The following is a 15,010-nucleotide window of genomic DNA, read 5'->3' as shown; positions in this document are numbered from 1 at the left end:
AACCAAAAAGACAAACAAACAAAACACAACCAAAAACAAAGCAGTATGTATATGTTATTGAATATTGTCTGGGCAACACGTGTTCTTCTGGGGTATGAGATGTTAATCACAGTTCTGATACGACTGGAGGGTGCTGATTTCTCAAACCCCAGCAGGTAGACACCCTAAATCTCTCTTCAGCCCACTTAAAAGGCACTTTGAAGTTGTTCACTTGCTGAGCAGAAGCTTTCCCAGGAAAGTGCTTGTCGCTGGAATCACTGCTGAAGTGGCTATCCACTTACCCAGTGTGCCAAAACTGGTCTCCCTCTGCCCCCGAGGGTTAGGGCTGCAAGGCGGCTCAGACCCTGCCCTTAGGCTATTTGGTCACTGGGTTACCAGCTCCCACCCAATTCTAGCTCTGCAACCCTGAGGGTGGAGCTTGCCGGGGCAGATCGCTCACAATGGCTCCCTGTGACCCACTGCCAAACACCATTAGCTCCGTCTAGCTCAGCGGCTCAGACTGGGGCCCTAGACAACGGCCAAAATTCTCCGCACTCCCGCTCAGGCTCTCCCCAAGGCAGTTCAACTGAGTGCCAAGTCCAAAGACACCAAAACAGTTCACAGGTAAGGCCTTTCTGGTTTGCAGTCTCGCTGCTACTGAACTTACAGTTGTGGGCGGGTTTAGACCAATTAAACAGACGCGACCACTTGCTGGTTTTCCACTGTTTTAGTACTCCTCTTGGGGTCCAGAAGTTTCTCGCTGACTCCCTGTATCCGCGCAGGGGTGATGATAGGCAGATCCCACCAGCCAGAGATGCCTGGAGTTCTATCTCCCCAGAGTTACGGTGCCCAGATGCAAGAAAGCTGTTACTTGGCTGCCATCTTGCTCTGCCTCCTTTTTTTTTTTTTTTGTAGAGACAGAGTTTCACTTTATGTCCCTCGGTAGAGTGCCGTGGCGTCACACAGCTCACAGCAACCTCCAACTCCTGGGCTTAAGCAATTCTCTTGCCTCAGCCTCCCGAGCAGCTGGGACTACAGGCGCCTGCCACAACACCCGGCTATTCTGAGTTTCAAATTTAACTGAGGATTCTACTTTTATTAGCAGTTGATTCTACTTTTATTAGATTCTACTTTTATTCTTGCCAGACACTCTGGGGCGGGGGCCACATCACCCTGCCCCAGAGTGTCTGGCAAGAATATATATCACAGTAACAGAGAAATCCCCACTTTGCTTTGTCGACTTGTAGATTGAGGGTTATGATAAGAAGAACCTGGAATGATCCTCACCCCCTGCAAGATACTAAGCTGAAAGCAAACTGCATCTATGAAAAACCCCAAAGAATGAAGCCACTGCTGAAGACTTAGAAGATGCAAGGTTGGTGATTTCCGCCACATCCCCACTTACATCATCTATATGGCTTTAGAAAAGCCAGCAGTGTCTTAGAGTATGACCGTGGATTCTCTTATCTTTTTTCTTTTCTTTTCTTTTTTTTATTGTTGGGGATTCATTGAGGGTACAATAAGCCAGGTTACACTGATTGCAATTCTTAGGTAAAGTCCCTCTTGCAATCATGTCTTGCCCCGATAAAGTGTGACACACACCAAGGCCCCACCCCCTCCCTCCTTCCCTCTTTCTGCTTCCCCCCCATAACCTTAATTGTCATTAATTGTCCTCATATCAAAATTGAGTACATAGGATTCATGCTTCTCCATCCTTGTGATGCTTTACTAAGAATAATGTCTTCCACTTCCATCCAGGTTAATACGAAGGATGTAAAGTCTCCATTTTTTTTAATAGCTGAATAGTATTCCATGGTATACATATACCACAGCTTGTTAATCCATTCCTGGGTTGGTGGGCATTTAGGCTGTTTCCACATTTTGGCAATTGTAAATTGAGCTGCAATAAACAGTCTAGTACAAGTGTCCTTATGATAAAAGGATTTTTTTCCTTCTGGGTAGATGCCCAGTAATGGGATTGCAGGATCAAATGGGAGGTCTAGCTTGAGTGCTTTGAGGTTTCTCCATACTTCCTTCCAGAAAGGTTGTACTAGTTTGCAGTCGCACCAGCAGTGTAAAAGTGTTCCCTTCTCTCCACATCCACACCAGCATCTGCAGTTTTGAGATTTTGAGATGTGAGCCATTCTCACTGGGGTTAGATGATATCTCAGGGTTGTTTTGATTTGCATTTCTCTAATATATAGGGATGATGAACATTTTTTCATGTGTTTGTTAGCCATTCGTCTGTCGTCTTTAGAGAAAGTTCTATTCATGTCTCTTGCCCATTGATATAAGGGATTGTTGGCTTTTTTCATGCGGATTAATTTGAGTTCTCTATAGATCCTAGTTATCAAGCTTTTGTCTGATTAGTGCAAATCACACCTGGGATCCCAGACACCATATTGTTAATGAAAAAAAAAATCAACCCAGCCCTTGTACCCAATAGGCACATATAGATCCGGTAATGTTTTATTTTTCTTTACATTATTATGGGCAAAGATCACCAGAAGCAGTTTGTCTTCCCCTGACAAGGACAAAAGTAAAACCTGCCTTATCCCAGGATCATGTTGAGTCACCTACATGTTGTCACAATATTGTTAGAGAAGTCTTCATTGTCCTGATATCCCACAGAACAAAACTTGGCTCCTTTATGTGGAGGACATTATGCTACTTGGAAATGGTACCCAGGAAAATTCAAGCACACTAGATGTCTTTGTAAGAGACAGGGATACCAGAGGACTGACTCATCACAAAAGGAGAAGAGAATGTTAGATGTCTAATAAGCCCTTGAAATGGAAGCAAATAACCAGAAAAACATCACAAATTCTTATGCAATATACAACTGTTTCTGAAAAAGTTGATGATGGTCAAAACAGGGCTCACCAAACCCCAGGGTCTTACTTCGCTGATCTGGTCATAGCTGTAGAGCATGTCCAGGATGTAGGGTAAACTGTCCTCCCACTAGAGCCTTGTGGACCAGACGACACTACAGCATTAAAAATACCCCAGACGGGCAGAGCTGTTCTTGCAGGGGAGCGGGGAAGCACCCACAGGAAATCACAGCTGAGGCACAGAGGCTGCTGGGATAAGGTCATGCACCATTCTACAAAAAATTGTTCCCAGTCAAAAAACTACCCCAGGCCAGTTTATGGAAGAAACCAAATTCCCGACCATAGGACACTGTTAATCATGCTGAATTTGCTGTATCAACATGAAGACGCCATAGAGTACCCAGGTATCTGGTCAAACATTATTCTGTTTGCTTCTGCGAAGGTGTTTTCGGATAAGACTAGCATTTGAATTAGCAGACTGAGGGGAGCAGATTGCCCCCTCTAACATGGGTGGGCTTCACCCTGTCAGTTGAAGGCCTGAATCAAACAAAAATGTTACTCCACTCTGGTAGAAGGAGGAATGCTCTCTGCTTGTCAGCTTTGAGCTGACATTAGTCTTTTCTGTCATTTAGACTTTGACTGAAACATCATCTCCTTTTTGCACCTTGAGCCTGCTTCCAGGCCAGAACTTCCGCCCCTGGCTCTCCTGGTTCTCAGATCTTCGGACTTAGCCTAGAACTACACAGCATCTCTCCTGGGTCTCCAGCTCACCAGCTGCAGGTCCTGGGGATTCTCATCTTCCATATTCTGTTCTCTGGAGAATCCTGATACAGACACCAAATGACTATGTGAATTATCTTGTTCAGTAAATTATAAAATTGGTGTGTTCAGTTGCATTCTGTTACACTTATTAATGGAGAGAATAACTCTGAGCAGGTCTGGAAAGCGCAGGTAGTTGCGCCTGGTAGTTCAGCCCTTCGTACCTATTCTAACTACTTCTAACTGCACTCCCTCAACCTTCACCTGCTAGGAGTTCCTACGAGCAGCTAGTGGAGTATGGAAAAGCACAGCCCTGGATTACAGATTACAGGAAGGGGTCCACCTGGTAAGCAGATACAAGTAAAAACAGGTGGCCCCTGCAGCCATTACACCCACACTTGTGAGAGTAAGGAGACAAGGGGAATTTTTCCAGCGGGCAGAGCTTCAGATAGTGCATTAGGCTATTCCTGTACTGTGGGTGCTAAGATGACCTGAGGAACTGATTTACACGATTCATGGGAAGTAAATAACGGGTTGGTGAGCTGTTCAGGGCATGGAAAGATGAGGACTGAAAGACTGATGGCAAGACGGACTGGAAGTGTGGGGAGGTATTACAAGGCATTATCATGTCTTGGCGTCGGCAGAGAGTGTGAAGGTACTCACATGCCAGGTAAATGTCTAAGAGAAGGTATCCCCTGCAGAGGAGTCCCTCACAAGTCAGGTGAATGACATGGCCCTCTCCTACGAGTTCTGTCAGCCTGCTGTTCCAGGTACCCTGGTGATGCTTGACAGGGCAAGTGGACATGTGGCAGGAATGGAAGATCTGCAGGGGATAAGCAACGTGGACAACTATGGCAATTCTGGTTATAATCACAGGTTGGTGCCCCTAACCTTCCCACAACTGACACTGATGCCACACCCCTAATAAAGCACTGTTAGCTGGAAGGGCCCACCAGTCAGATAGTGGCAGTTGATTAGATGGTATCCTTTCCAATAGAGAGGAGAAGGTACATAAGCTACATACAGATGTTCCTTCCCTGCCCCCAGTGCGTCTGATAGCACCTCATTCAAAAATTTAGAGAATGCTCATTTACACATGCACCTTCCTCACAACACCACCTCTGTCCACGGAACTCTGTTTATGAAAGAGTAAGTATAGCGATGGCTTCATGCCCAGGGAATTTTCAGATCTTACCAACTGTCCAATCAGCCAGAGGTGAAATAAAAATGTTTTTAGACAAATGAAAACTGAGAGATTTCATCACCAACACAACTGCGCTACAGAAAATGGGAGGGAAACTTTCTCGCTACAGAAAATGGGAGGGAAACTTTCTCAGGCAAACAGATACTAGATGCAAACTCAGGACTATAAAAAAGAATGAAAGGTAACAAAATGGTAAGTATGTAAAAGTGAAATGTAAAAGTTGTTTATTTCTTTCAAATATGATTGCTTCAAGTAAAAACAATTTATTATGAGATTTGGAACACATACAAAATAAAACAATTACATTTTAAATGTAATAGATCAGGTACTGTCATCAGATAGTACAAAGGATAGAAAGAGGGGAGCAGAAATATGCCACTGTAAGGATCTTACGTTATATGAATTGATATGCTAGTCCTTCAAGGCAGACTGAAAACTTGAGGATGTATGTTGTAAACTCTAGAACAGCCATTTTAAAAGAATAAAACCATCAGGCACAGTGTCATGCACCCACAGCTACTTGGGAGGCTGAGGCAAGTGGATCAAATCCAGCTTGGGCAACACAGCAAGACCCCATCTCTAAAAAATTGATAAAAAGAATAAAATGAAGAGGTATAGCTATCAGACGTGTGATGACACAGGATCATAAAAAAATACTAAATTAATCCCCATAATACGAGACAAAAGGAAAAAAAATAAGGAGCATGTAAGACAATAGGAAAAAAATAGCAAGATGATAGATTTAAACACAATAATATTAATCATTATATTACATATAAAATAGTCTAAAGCAGGGGCATTCAATCTGTGTCCTGTGGGCTGCATGTAGATTATTTGAGGGCTGTTTTGCTTATCTGTGGTATCAGATGTTACAAAAATTATGGATGGCCTTTTTTCTTGCTCATCAGCTTTTGTTAGTGTTTTCAATGTGTGGCCCAAGACAACTCTTCTTACAATGTTAGCAGGAAAAAAAATTTGGACACTCCCATAGATTCCACTTAAAAGGCTATGACTGCCATGCTGGGTGAGAAAGCAAGGCCTAACTTAATGCTATCTATGAGAAATCAAGTCCAAATAGATTAGGTTATAACTATATTCCTTGGTATTAGCAATGAGCACTTTCTTTTTTTATTAAATCATAGCTGTGTACATTAATGCGATCATACACTGGTTTTATAGACCATTTGACACATTTTCATCACACTGGTTAACATAGCCTTCCTGGCATTTTCTTAGTTATTGTGTTAAGACATTTATATTCTACATTTAGTAAGTTTCACATGTACCCTTGTAAGACGCACCATAGGTGTAATCCCACCAATCACCCTCCCTCCAACCATCCTCCCCCCCCTTCCCCATATTCTTAGGTTATAACTGGGTTATAGCTTTCATATGAAGCCACAAATTAGTTTCATAGTAGGACTGAGTACATTGGATACTTTTTCTTTCATTCTTGAGATACTTTGGGGTAGGGCGCCAGCCCCATATGTGGCCCCAGCCAAAAACTGCAAAAAAAAAAAAAAAAGAAATACTTTCAGCAATGAGCACTTTGAAATCAAAAGTGAAAGTTAGTACCATATACAGTAGCACGAAATGAAGCATGAAATATACAGAGAGAAAAACTAAAAAATTATGTACAATGTTTATATACTGAAAACTACAAAGCAGTGACAAGGAAAATCAAATAAATCAATATTGTTGAAATGTCAGTTCTCCCAAATTAATATGCAACGCAATCTCAATAAAAATCACAGCAGGCTTTGTAAAAATCAATAAGTGGGTTCTGAATTTTATCTGAAAGAAAAAAGTTCTAGAATAGCCTAAACAACTCTGCTCCACAACTTCTTTCCATGGAATCTCTGGTAAGTTCTGGCACGTTTTCCTCAGAATTACACCTGGTTTATGTTTTTCTTTTCCTCTGAAGCTTTCCCTTCTTTGTGAGATGATCTGGTGACTGATGTCTCGAGGCAGTCATCTTGGTGTTGTCTCAAGTGCGTGTCTGCTCAGGGAAGACAAAACGGTCTCTTCATCACTGTGGATGTGATTTATTAAGGAGACTCAAAGCCTGGCTATGCCACAGAGTCACGTGGATCCAGAAGTACATCAAGATTAACCATTCCTTTTCTCACGGAGAAACGACTGAGATCCTCCAACAGAGAGAGGTTTCTCATTTACATTTACAAGACAGACCTAGCCCTGGCCTCACAGGGAGGGTCCCTAATGGCTCCACATGAAATAGTGAGAAGCAAGTCTTGGCTCAGAATCTTTGGATTTTGCCTCTACACAGAGTTCCCTTTACAGTCTGAAAAGGAAATAGCTTAGCTTTGTGTGTGTGTGAGAGAGAGAGAAAGACAGAGAAAAAGAAAGAGAGAGCGTCTTCTTCAGCTGTTGGGGTTGGAAGAGAAGTTCACGGTGACCTTTCTGGGCATGCACTCATGGTTTTGTGACTTTCTATGCAAGTCTCTAGGGCTCCTAATGCACAAAGTCTGCACTGGAGAAAGAAAAGGAGAGGAATTATGTTCTTTTGGACCAGTTTTCATTGTGCAAAACACTTTCTTGTCAAAATTCTGCTGGTGAGGTTTGCTAAAAACGGAAGCAGGCAGATCTGTTGAGAGGGGTTGTGAGTTATCTTCTGGAGGTGAGTACCCTGGGGTCTGCAGAAGCCTACCCAGCAGAGCAGCCAGAAGCACTTCTGCCTTGGAAGTGCTATCTGGCAGGAAAGACATGAAAATGAGATGTCTGCCTTTAAGGTTTCCTGGGTACTGAGTCCAGAGACTGGACAGTAGTTTAGGCTCTAAGTAAATGTCAGAGAAAGGAAGGGTTGAGTGGAGGCCTCTCCCACTGCTCTCTCCTCATCCCTCCCTGGCAGTAAGGATTCTTTCCATTTGCTAATGTAAACATTTAATAATGAGATAACATTATGTTATCCCCGATAGCATGCAAATAATAGATAATTCCTGTGGGTAGGCAGTTAGCAAACAGAGAGAATGACTGAGGATTGTCAAAGATGTATTGTTGATTAAAATTTTGTTGATAAAAGGCTTATGCTAAATATCAGAGAAATGACTTTCTGGTAAGAGATACATATAAAATAATGGTCAAATTCATCAAAGCATTTCTGTATATAGCCAGTTGGATTTGATAAGATATCTGTTCAGTGATTATTTCATTTAACATTATGAAAATTGAAAAAGTTTAGACGGCAAATGTCACACTACAAGGAGTAACTAGCATTTCCATGTACCTAGAAAAGCCTCCCAGCTGATTTTTGTCCAGTTACTTTAAGATGTTTAAAGCTTGATTTTAAATTGTATGATTTCAATGATCTTTCATTTGAATATAATATTGCCTGGTTAGGGCAAATCTTCAGGGTAAATGTATTATTACTTTAATCAACATTTTGTGTAGAGGTTTATGTAACTTTGGAGTTTCAAAACACAAAGCAGATCTTTATCACGCTGAAAATGAAAATGCCTGGTGTACAGAACAGTGCAACTGGCATAGTGTAAGGGTTTAGGGCAAGGACTCTGGCCACTGATGGACAGTTGGGTTGCTTCTCTCTTTGGCTATTGGCTATTGTGAATAGTGCTTTCATGAGCATAGGTGTTTGTTAGATACTTTTAACAAGTATATCTTTTTATTTTTTCTTCTAGTACTTATATGGCTTAATTTTTGCATTTAGATCTATGATCCATTGAGGTTTATTTTGGAGTATAGTGTGAGGAATGAATCCAATTTTCTTCCCCTCCCCCAAATAGTTCTGTATTCTAATACCATTTTTAAAAATTTCATTGTTTTCCAGTGATTGGAGATGCCACCTTTTATATATATTAAATTAGGCCTTCTAGGGAGTTTCAGTTCTGTCCCCTTGTCCTGCCAATTTTTGTGTACACTGATGGTACCCCGTTTTAATTAGAGCATACTTTAATATCAAGTAGGGAAAATTATCTCGTAGGGCAGAAAGAACCTTCCTCTGTGGAGAGATATATCTTTCCACTATGCCCCAAGGCAGTGGGGGAAGTGAGATTGGGGGCAGGTGGCTTAAAGGAGAGAAGATGCTCCTCAGGATACCCAGGACGTAGAGGGGATCCATTTGTCCTGGGAAAGAGACCCCATTTTCCTGGAGGAAGCCAGCTTAGCCTGGCACATACAGTAGAAGCTCCACAGTTCAGCACCTCCCTATATTGACCACCTCCTTAAGTTTCATAGACCAGACATGCACCACATGTACTGAGGTGTAGTTCCATATGTTGACCAGTTTGTCACAATCCTTTGGGCAGTCAATTTACGGAGGTTCTACTGTATTATTACAATCTATAGACTGAATGTGTGCTTGCCTCCAAAATTCATGTATTGAAACCTAATCCCCAGGGTTTGGGTTTGGGACTCTAGAAGGTGATTAGGTCATGAGGGCAGAGCTTTCATGAAAGGGATTATGGCCCTCTCCAAAGAGCCCAGAGACTAGCCGGGCGTTGTGGTGGGCGCCTGTAGTCCCAGCTACTCGGGAGGCTGAGGCAAGAGAATCGCGTAAGCCCAAAAGTTAGAGGTTGCTGTGAGCCGTGTGACGCCACGGCACTCTACCCGAGGGCGGTACAGTGAGACTCTGTCTCTACAAAAAAAAAAAAAAAAGAGCCCCGAGAGACCTCCCTTGCCCCTTCTACCATGTGAGGACACAGGGAGGAGGAGAGGGCTGTCTGTGCATCAGGGAGTAGGCTCTTACCAGATGCCGAATCTGCTGGTGCCTTGATGTTATGGGCCTTGGCCTCTAGGCCTGTGAGAAATTTCTGTGGTTTCTAAGCCCTAATTTTAATTGTAATTATAATTTATAATATTGTTATAGTAGTCCAAAAAAACCTAAATACTAAATGATGTTTAATGAACAAATGAGAAGTTGGTGTAAAGGCTCTGGCAACCCCCTGGAGCTGGGATGTGCCCTGAAGAAGCCCAGTCAGTCACAGTGGGGTCTCCCTCTGACCGGGCTGTTTGAAGCGTCTCATTGTCCTCCTTATCCAGGGCAAGAAGCTTGAGACCCTGGTGAAGACTGCGGGAGGAGTCCCCCTTGCGTTTCCGTAGGAGACGATGCCATGGGCCACGTTGTTACACACCAGGGGCCCTCCTGAGTCTCCCTGCAGGCAGAGGTGGCGAAGGACACTAAGCCTGGCCTCCCTGTCCCGGCTGTCAGAGGAGGTGGTGGGTGGGTGGGCTTCTTTGGTTGCTGGGTGTGTGTGGAGTGTGAGGTTGGGTAGGTGCAGACACCAAGCCCTGGGATCTTTTGGTCCTTGGGCTTCTGCTCTGGCCATGGTTACTGTCTTCAGCCAAACTCAAGTCCTTCCCCTTCCCCCAAAAGTGCTGGGTCTTCCTCCCATTCCCCTAGAGACTGGATTGATGGGAAAACAGTCCCCAGCCCATCCTGTTGGAGCCCCCAGGATGAGGCTGTGGAGTTGGAGTCTGTTCCCACTGCCCCAGCTCTGCCCAGCCTGCTCTGTCCTGGGCAGTGTTGGCGGATCCCATGGTCTTACCCTGAAGGCAGACTTGCTCTGCCTCGGGTCCCCCACACAAATCTGAGTTTGGCCAGTGTAGAAATTGAAGCGGTTCTGGCACTGCTGATCGTCCTGCACTCTCAGCTGCACCTCCTGGAGTCTGTCCGTCCTTCGGTTCAGGCTGACCAGGCCCCAACCGGCCACCGTGCACAGTGCCCCAGGCCTCAGCCTCGCCCCACTCTGAGGCAGAGCTACTGGGCCCACGGCTCGATTCCGTGTGGCTCTATTCCTCAGCTGGCGGGGAGGGTGTAGGTGTTCACACTCAGTGGGGGCCGCCACGTTCAGGGACTGCTGGTGCAGTGCTCACCCACGTCACCCACCACCCAGGGGGACCCCATGCCCCCCAACCCATGTCCTCCACCACCCTGCCCTTGCCTCCTCCTGCACTGCCCCAGACACAGTGAAGCTGCCCCACTGGGAAGGAGCCAGCTGGGCTGGAGACCCAGAGGGCCCGGCGGCTGCACCTGCAGTAACATGATGTCGTTGTGGTGATTTTCCTGGTTGTACTCAGGATGGCGAATGGCTCTGAGCACAGTGATGCGTTGCTGGGTCCTCTCCTGCCTCTGGATGTTGTGAGCTCCGAGGATGGCGACTATAGTGCTGCAGAGGCAAGGTAGGCTGGAGGTAGGTCTGGCCCACAGGAGCGGTGGTCCACCAGCCCTGCCGGGTAGGGCCCAGCCCAGGGCAGGGCAGGGCTGCAGCTAAAGAGAATCGGGCGCTCAGGGGAGTTGTGGGGTGGGCTCTACCCTGTTTCTTAGCAGCCCTGAGCTGGAAATGACAGGGGCACAGTGACCCTGAGGTTTGCTCCCCAGATTAAGTTGAGAAATAGCTTGGGTTCATATTTTGAGTCCCATTGGCTGCCTCCTATCTTCTCCTCCTGCTCCTTTTCTCCTCATTTGCACTGGCCTGTTTCTTCCCCCAAAGACTTGCTCCATCTCCCTTTGACACTTTTGTCACTACAACCCCGCTGTTAGATGGCTCCTCTGATGAACTCTCCTGGGCTTATGCTCCCAGCTGCTCAGGAAGCTCCTGAGCTCCCACCTTCCCCAGCAGTGAGCTGCCGTCAGCACAAAGTCTTCTCGCACCAGGAAACCCCCGCAACTACTCCCAGGAGACCGGATCTGAAGAAACGCCATGTAGGGGTGGGAGTGGGGCCTGGCCTCCTGGCCTCCGATGATCTCCCCTGGAAAGAAGCATGCGGCACTTAAGTCTGTGCTCACAGAACCCTCTGTGTATGCATCAGGAGGGTGATTCCAGAAGGGCTGGAAGACAGGGAGGGCATTAGAAATGACACAGGTGAGGGAGGAGTTGGTGCTGAGGACTGGGGTGTAGGGGACACCAACACTGGGAGAGGGCTCCAGCGTTCAACAGGAAACATGCTGACCTGAGAGGAGACTGGTTCCCCATCCTGGGCCTCAGCTCCCTATCCCTTCTCAAAAGGGGGAGAAAAATCCTTGCTCCAGACAAGGCCAGTTTCAGCCTCAGGTATTGAGGAGAGAAGCTCTTCTGTGAGCCCAGGGCTTTTCATGGGCTTCCCTGGTACTTTCTCCTTCAGGGAACTTCCCAGATCCTTCTGAGCCCAGCTGAAGACCACATAGGACCGGTGTGTAAGGATCTAGATTGAGCTGATGGGCCAGTTATTGCTGTATTCTTAACCTCCTAGGCCCTGACACGTGGGCTGCAGAAAGAATTTATATAGAGCACTTTTATATAGCTGTGTGCTGGGTGCAATTCCAAGACTTTCATGTACACTAACGAATTTAATTCTTTCCCATTGTATAGATGAGGAAATGGAGGAAATATGAATTCAAATAACTTGCTCAATGATACAGAATTAGGATGTAACAAGGCAGTCTGACTCCAGAATCTATGTGATGGGGTCAGACCTCTGAGGGGGGGGACAGTCACTCACCCGCCTCAGCCCCAGGGGAGAAGAGAAAGGCCAACAGAAGCAGAAGGGGCTGCATCTTCCCTGAAGGGCTGCCTGGTCAGATGGTGCTGGGCTTCCTCCTGCCAGACTTTTAGTCCTGAATAGAGGAAGGAAGAGGTGGGGCTGGGAGCTTGAGACTTCACACTCCCATTCTCCTGCTAATGTGATAGGTTTCATCACTTACAACTGCCCAGGAGGTTTGCCCACCAACTGCCAGTGATCGGGGTGAAGAGGGAATCATCTAACCCAACACTGTGATCTGCATAGCTGCTGAGTCAGTCCTGACAGGAGAAATAGGAACCCAGGGCTGCAAGGAGCTTTGGGCAATGTGTCCCAGAACCCTCACTCCACCAAATACCACGATACCCCAACAAAGCCTGCAAGCTGGCAACTGCCTACTTCCTCCATTTCCTACCCCTTTGGGTTAGAGCATTCATCCTTTGGGATTTCTGGAGTCCTCTAAATAAATGCAAATTCCGTGGATTGTTTATCCATATATACTTAGTAAGACTTGGACGAGGTGAATGAAATGATGGGATGTGCTGGGGGATGTGGGTGAGCACTGCTGAGAACCCCGGTGCTTTCCCTTCTTTCTATAATTTGTTGGGGCAGGTGGAAGGGTGGAAGTGAAAAGCTCCTGAAAGGGTGGAAGTGAAAAGCTCCTCCACTGACAATTACTTTCTCAGGTCACTCGAGCCTGTACCAGCCTTCAGTGAGAATTATGACCCAACTACAGACTTCCACCTGCATGCTCTCTGCCCAAAGTGAAGGTCTTTGTGTTCAAGAAGGTTCTCTACAAGGAGAAAAGGCCTGGTCACTTGATTTTGTTGAGAGCCGTCAGATCTTAGCTGGAAAACATCTAAGATTCCATTTCATCAGTGACATGAGAAATCAATTGACCAAATCCACATTTCCTGCCCACAGGCAATAGCTTCTAAAAGGGGGGTATATTCATTGCTACCTAGGGGGCCCGGAGAACAAGAGTCATGTACTCAATGTTGAGAAAAGCACAGCAAATTACTGCAGATATCACAGTAGGCTGTCAAACACACTTAAAAACATTTAGAATATTTACTATGTCTGGATAGAAACCAGTGTAATTTTTGAAAAAAATAGCAGTATTGAAGACTAATACAATTCTCAATCTTTTATGGAGTGGAATAAGCCCGCTTGAAAATCTTACAAAAATAAGGATCCTTTTCTTATAAATAAATACATAGTTTTTCACTTATTTCAGAACAGCATGGAACTTCATCCCTTTTCAAGAACGTGCTCCAAGACATTTTTTTAATGCATCTAAAAAGTAATGTGAAGAAAAAGGGAAAAAAGACAAAAGATATAGTAGCTTTATTAGCACCTTGGCACTTGGGATAATTTAAATTTGTTAAATATTCTACCATTTTATTTTTGTTTGAAAAACATTAGTTTAACTTAAAAATACAGGAAAAAGGTAAAGAACAAAACCTGCTCATGTGCAAAAAGAGGAGTCCAAGATAGGTACCCAAGGCTGTGTAGGTAAAGACGCGAATACAGAATGCCCTTGACAGCAACCTAGGCTTTCACACCAACGCCCACTAAAAGCAGCCCAAATCAAAGATGTTTAAAATATCTAAAAACCTTCAAAGCCTTGATGGACTGCCAATGCAGGAATATTATCGGGCCAACATTGAAAAAATAGTGATAGTTTAGTTAGGAAGCTACTGCTGTTCTTTGGTTGCAACTGTCATTGTTGTTTGCCGGGCCCAGGCTGGATTCGAACCCACCAGCTCGGGTGCATGTGGCTGGCGACAGCTGCTTGAACCACAGGTGCTGAGCAGCTACTGCTGTTCTGAGGGAATGTGCTGAATACACAAAATCTGGACTTTCAATAACCACATAAAGTGGAAATCCATAGGAAATGTGCTCTATTTCTTGATATAAAATGCCTTATAATTATTCTTTAAGCTGTACATTTATGTCTCGCCCACTTTTCATGTATGTATATTTTGTAGTACATTTTAGAAGAAAGAAGTCCTGAGGGCCAGAGAGGATTTGGATGGAAAGTGAGTATATGAGAGTGGAGAGGGGCACATAATTTTGAAGTGTTTTTATGTTCTATTTTAATAAAAAAGTGATATTTTAACAAAAAACACTGTGACATGTTTCACAATATCCATAGCTAACCAGCTAACATCTACTTTGGACTGTTTTATTACATTTCCGTCAGTTGCAGGGTTCTTCTCCTCTGGGATATTGGGACATCCCAGAGGAGGTGTGTCCCACCACCTCTCTCCCCAGGGCCCACAAGCTGCCAACAAGGCAAGTCCTCTGAGCAGGCAGTTGCCAGCTGCTGCGGAGCCAAACCCCCTCCCTCCCTACTACTCTAGTCAGTAAGCACTCTGGTTCCTCCGGGACCTACCAGTGCACGACAGAGGCACTCCAGAGCCTACCTTAACATCACTCTTAGAAGGACATTTCGGTAGCTCCTTGGCAAGTTTCTACTGATGGCTTCTGATTGTTTTATTAAGTGCCCATACTGGGAGAGGGCCGTGCCAGAGCCATTGTCTTCCAGACACAAGTTTCTGCAGGAAGCCAGACACTTCCTTGCCAAGAACTGGCCTGTGTTGTTGTCCCTGTAGGAAGAGCTGGTGACGAAGGACAAACTGCACTCCTGAAAGAGTACATGACTTTGCTGTAGCAAATTCCCTGGGATCCTCTTAAAATCTTTCCATCAAAGCAATTTGGGGGAAAGGGGTACACCAGAAGCCCTGAATGTGGCAGAAAAAGA

At 45.1% G+C, this 15,010-nt stretch overlaps 1 protein-coding gene across 2 annotated transcripts; it reads right to left on the bottom strand.

The window, feature by feature from the left end:
- Window positions 1-9,664: 9,664 nt before the first annotated feature.
- Window positions 9,665-14,723, bottom strand: LOC128588202 (cathepsin G-like). 2 transcript variants are annotated; one of them, XM_053594865.1, is made up of 6 exons: window positions 14,673-14,723; window positions 12,226-12,340; window positions 11,355-11,496; window positions 10,778-10,913; window positions 10,293-10,547; window positions 9,665-9,899 (listed from the first exon to the last, which is right to left on the bottom strand). In XM_053594865.1, the coding sequence occupies exons 2-6, from the start codon at window positions 12,278-12,280 to the stop codon at window positions 9,726-9,728; spliced, it is 762 nt and encodes a 253-aa protein (XP_053450840.1). In that variant the 5' UTR covers window positions 12,281-12,340; window positions 14,673-14,723; the 3' UTR covers window positions 9,665-9,725. The 2 variants fall into 2 exon arrangements, with proteins under 2 accessions (XP_053450840.1, XP_053450839.1); XM_053594864.1 differs by lacking the exon at window positions 14,673-14,723 and having other exon boundaries at window positions 12,226-12,364.
- Window positions 14,724-15,010: the final 287 nt, after the last annotated feature.

The sequence above is a fragment of the Nycticebus coucang genome, chromosome 6 (genome assembly GCF_027406575.1).
Source record: "Nycticebus coucang isolate mNycCou1 chromosome 6, mNycCou1.pri, whole genome shotgun sequence".
Classification (NCBI taxonomy): Eukaryota; Metazoa; Chordata; class Mammalia; order Primates; family Lorisidae; genus Nycticebus; species Nycticebus coucang.
Note: the sequence above shows the minus strand (reverse complement) of the source record. Positions and strands in the feature narration are given on the sequence as shown.

Bases quoted from the DNA above. Each gene is read 5' to 3' on its own strand.
- LOC128588202 (XM_053594865.1), bottom strand. From the start codon at position 12,280: ATGCAGCCCCTTCTGCTTCTGTTGGCCTTTCTCTTCTCCCCTGGGGCT. The intron at 11,497-12,225 runs GTGAGTGACTGT...GCTTCTTTCCAG, and splicing joins CTCCCCTGGGGCTGAGGCGG to GGGAGATCATCGGAGGCCAG. The intron at 10,914-11,354 runs GTGGGAGCTCAG...TTGCCTCTGCAG, and splicing joins GCAGCTCACTGCTGGGGAAG to CACTATAGTCGCCATCCTCG.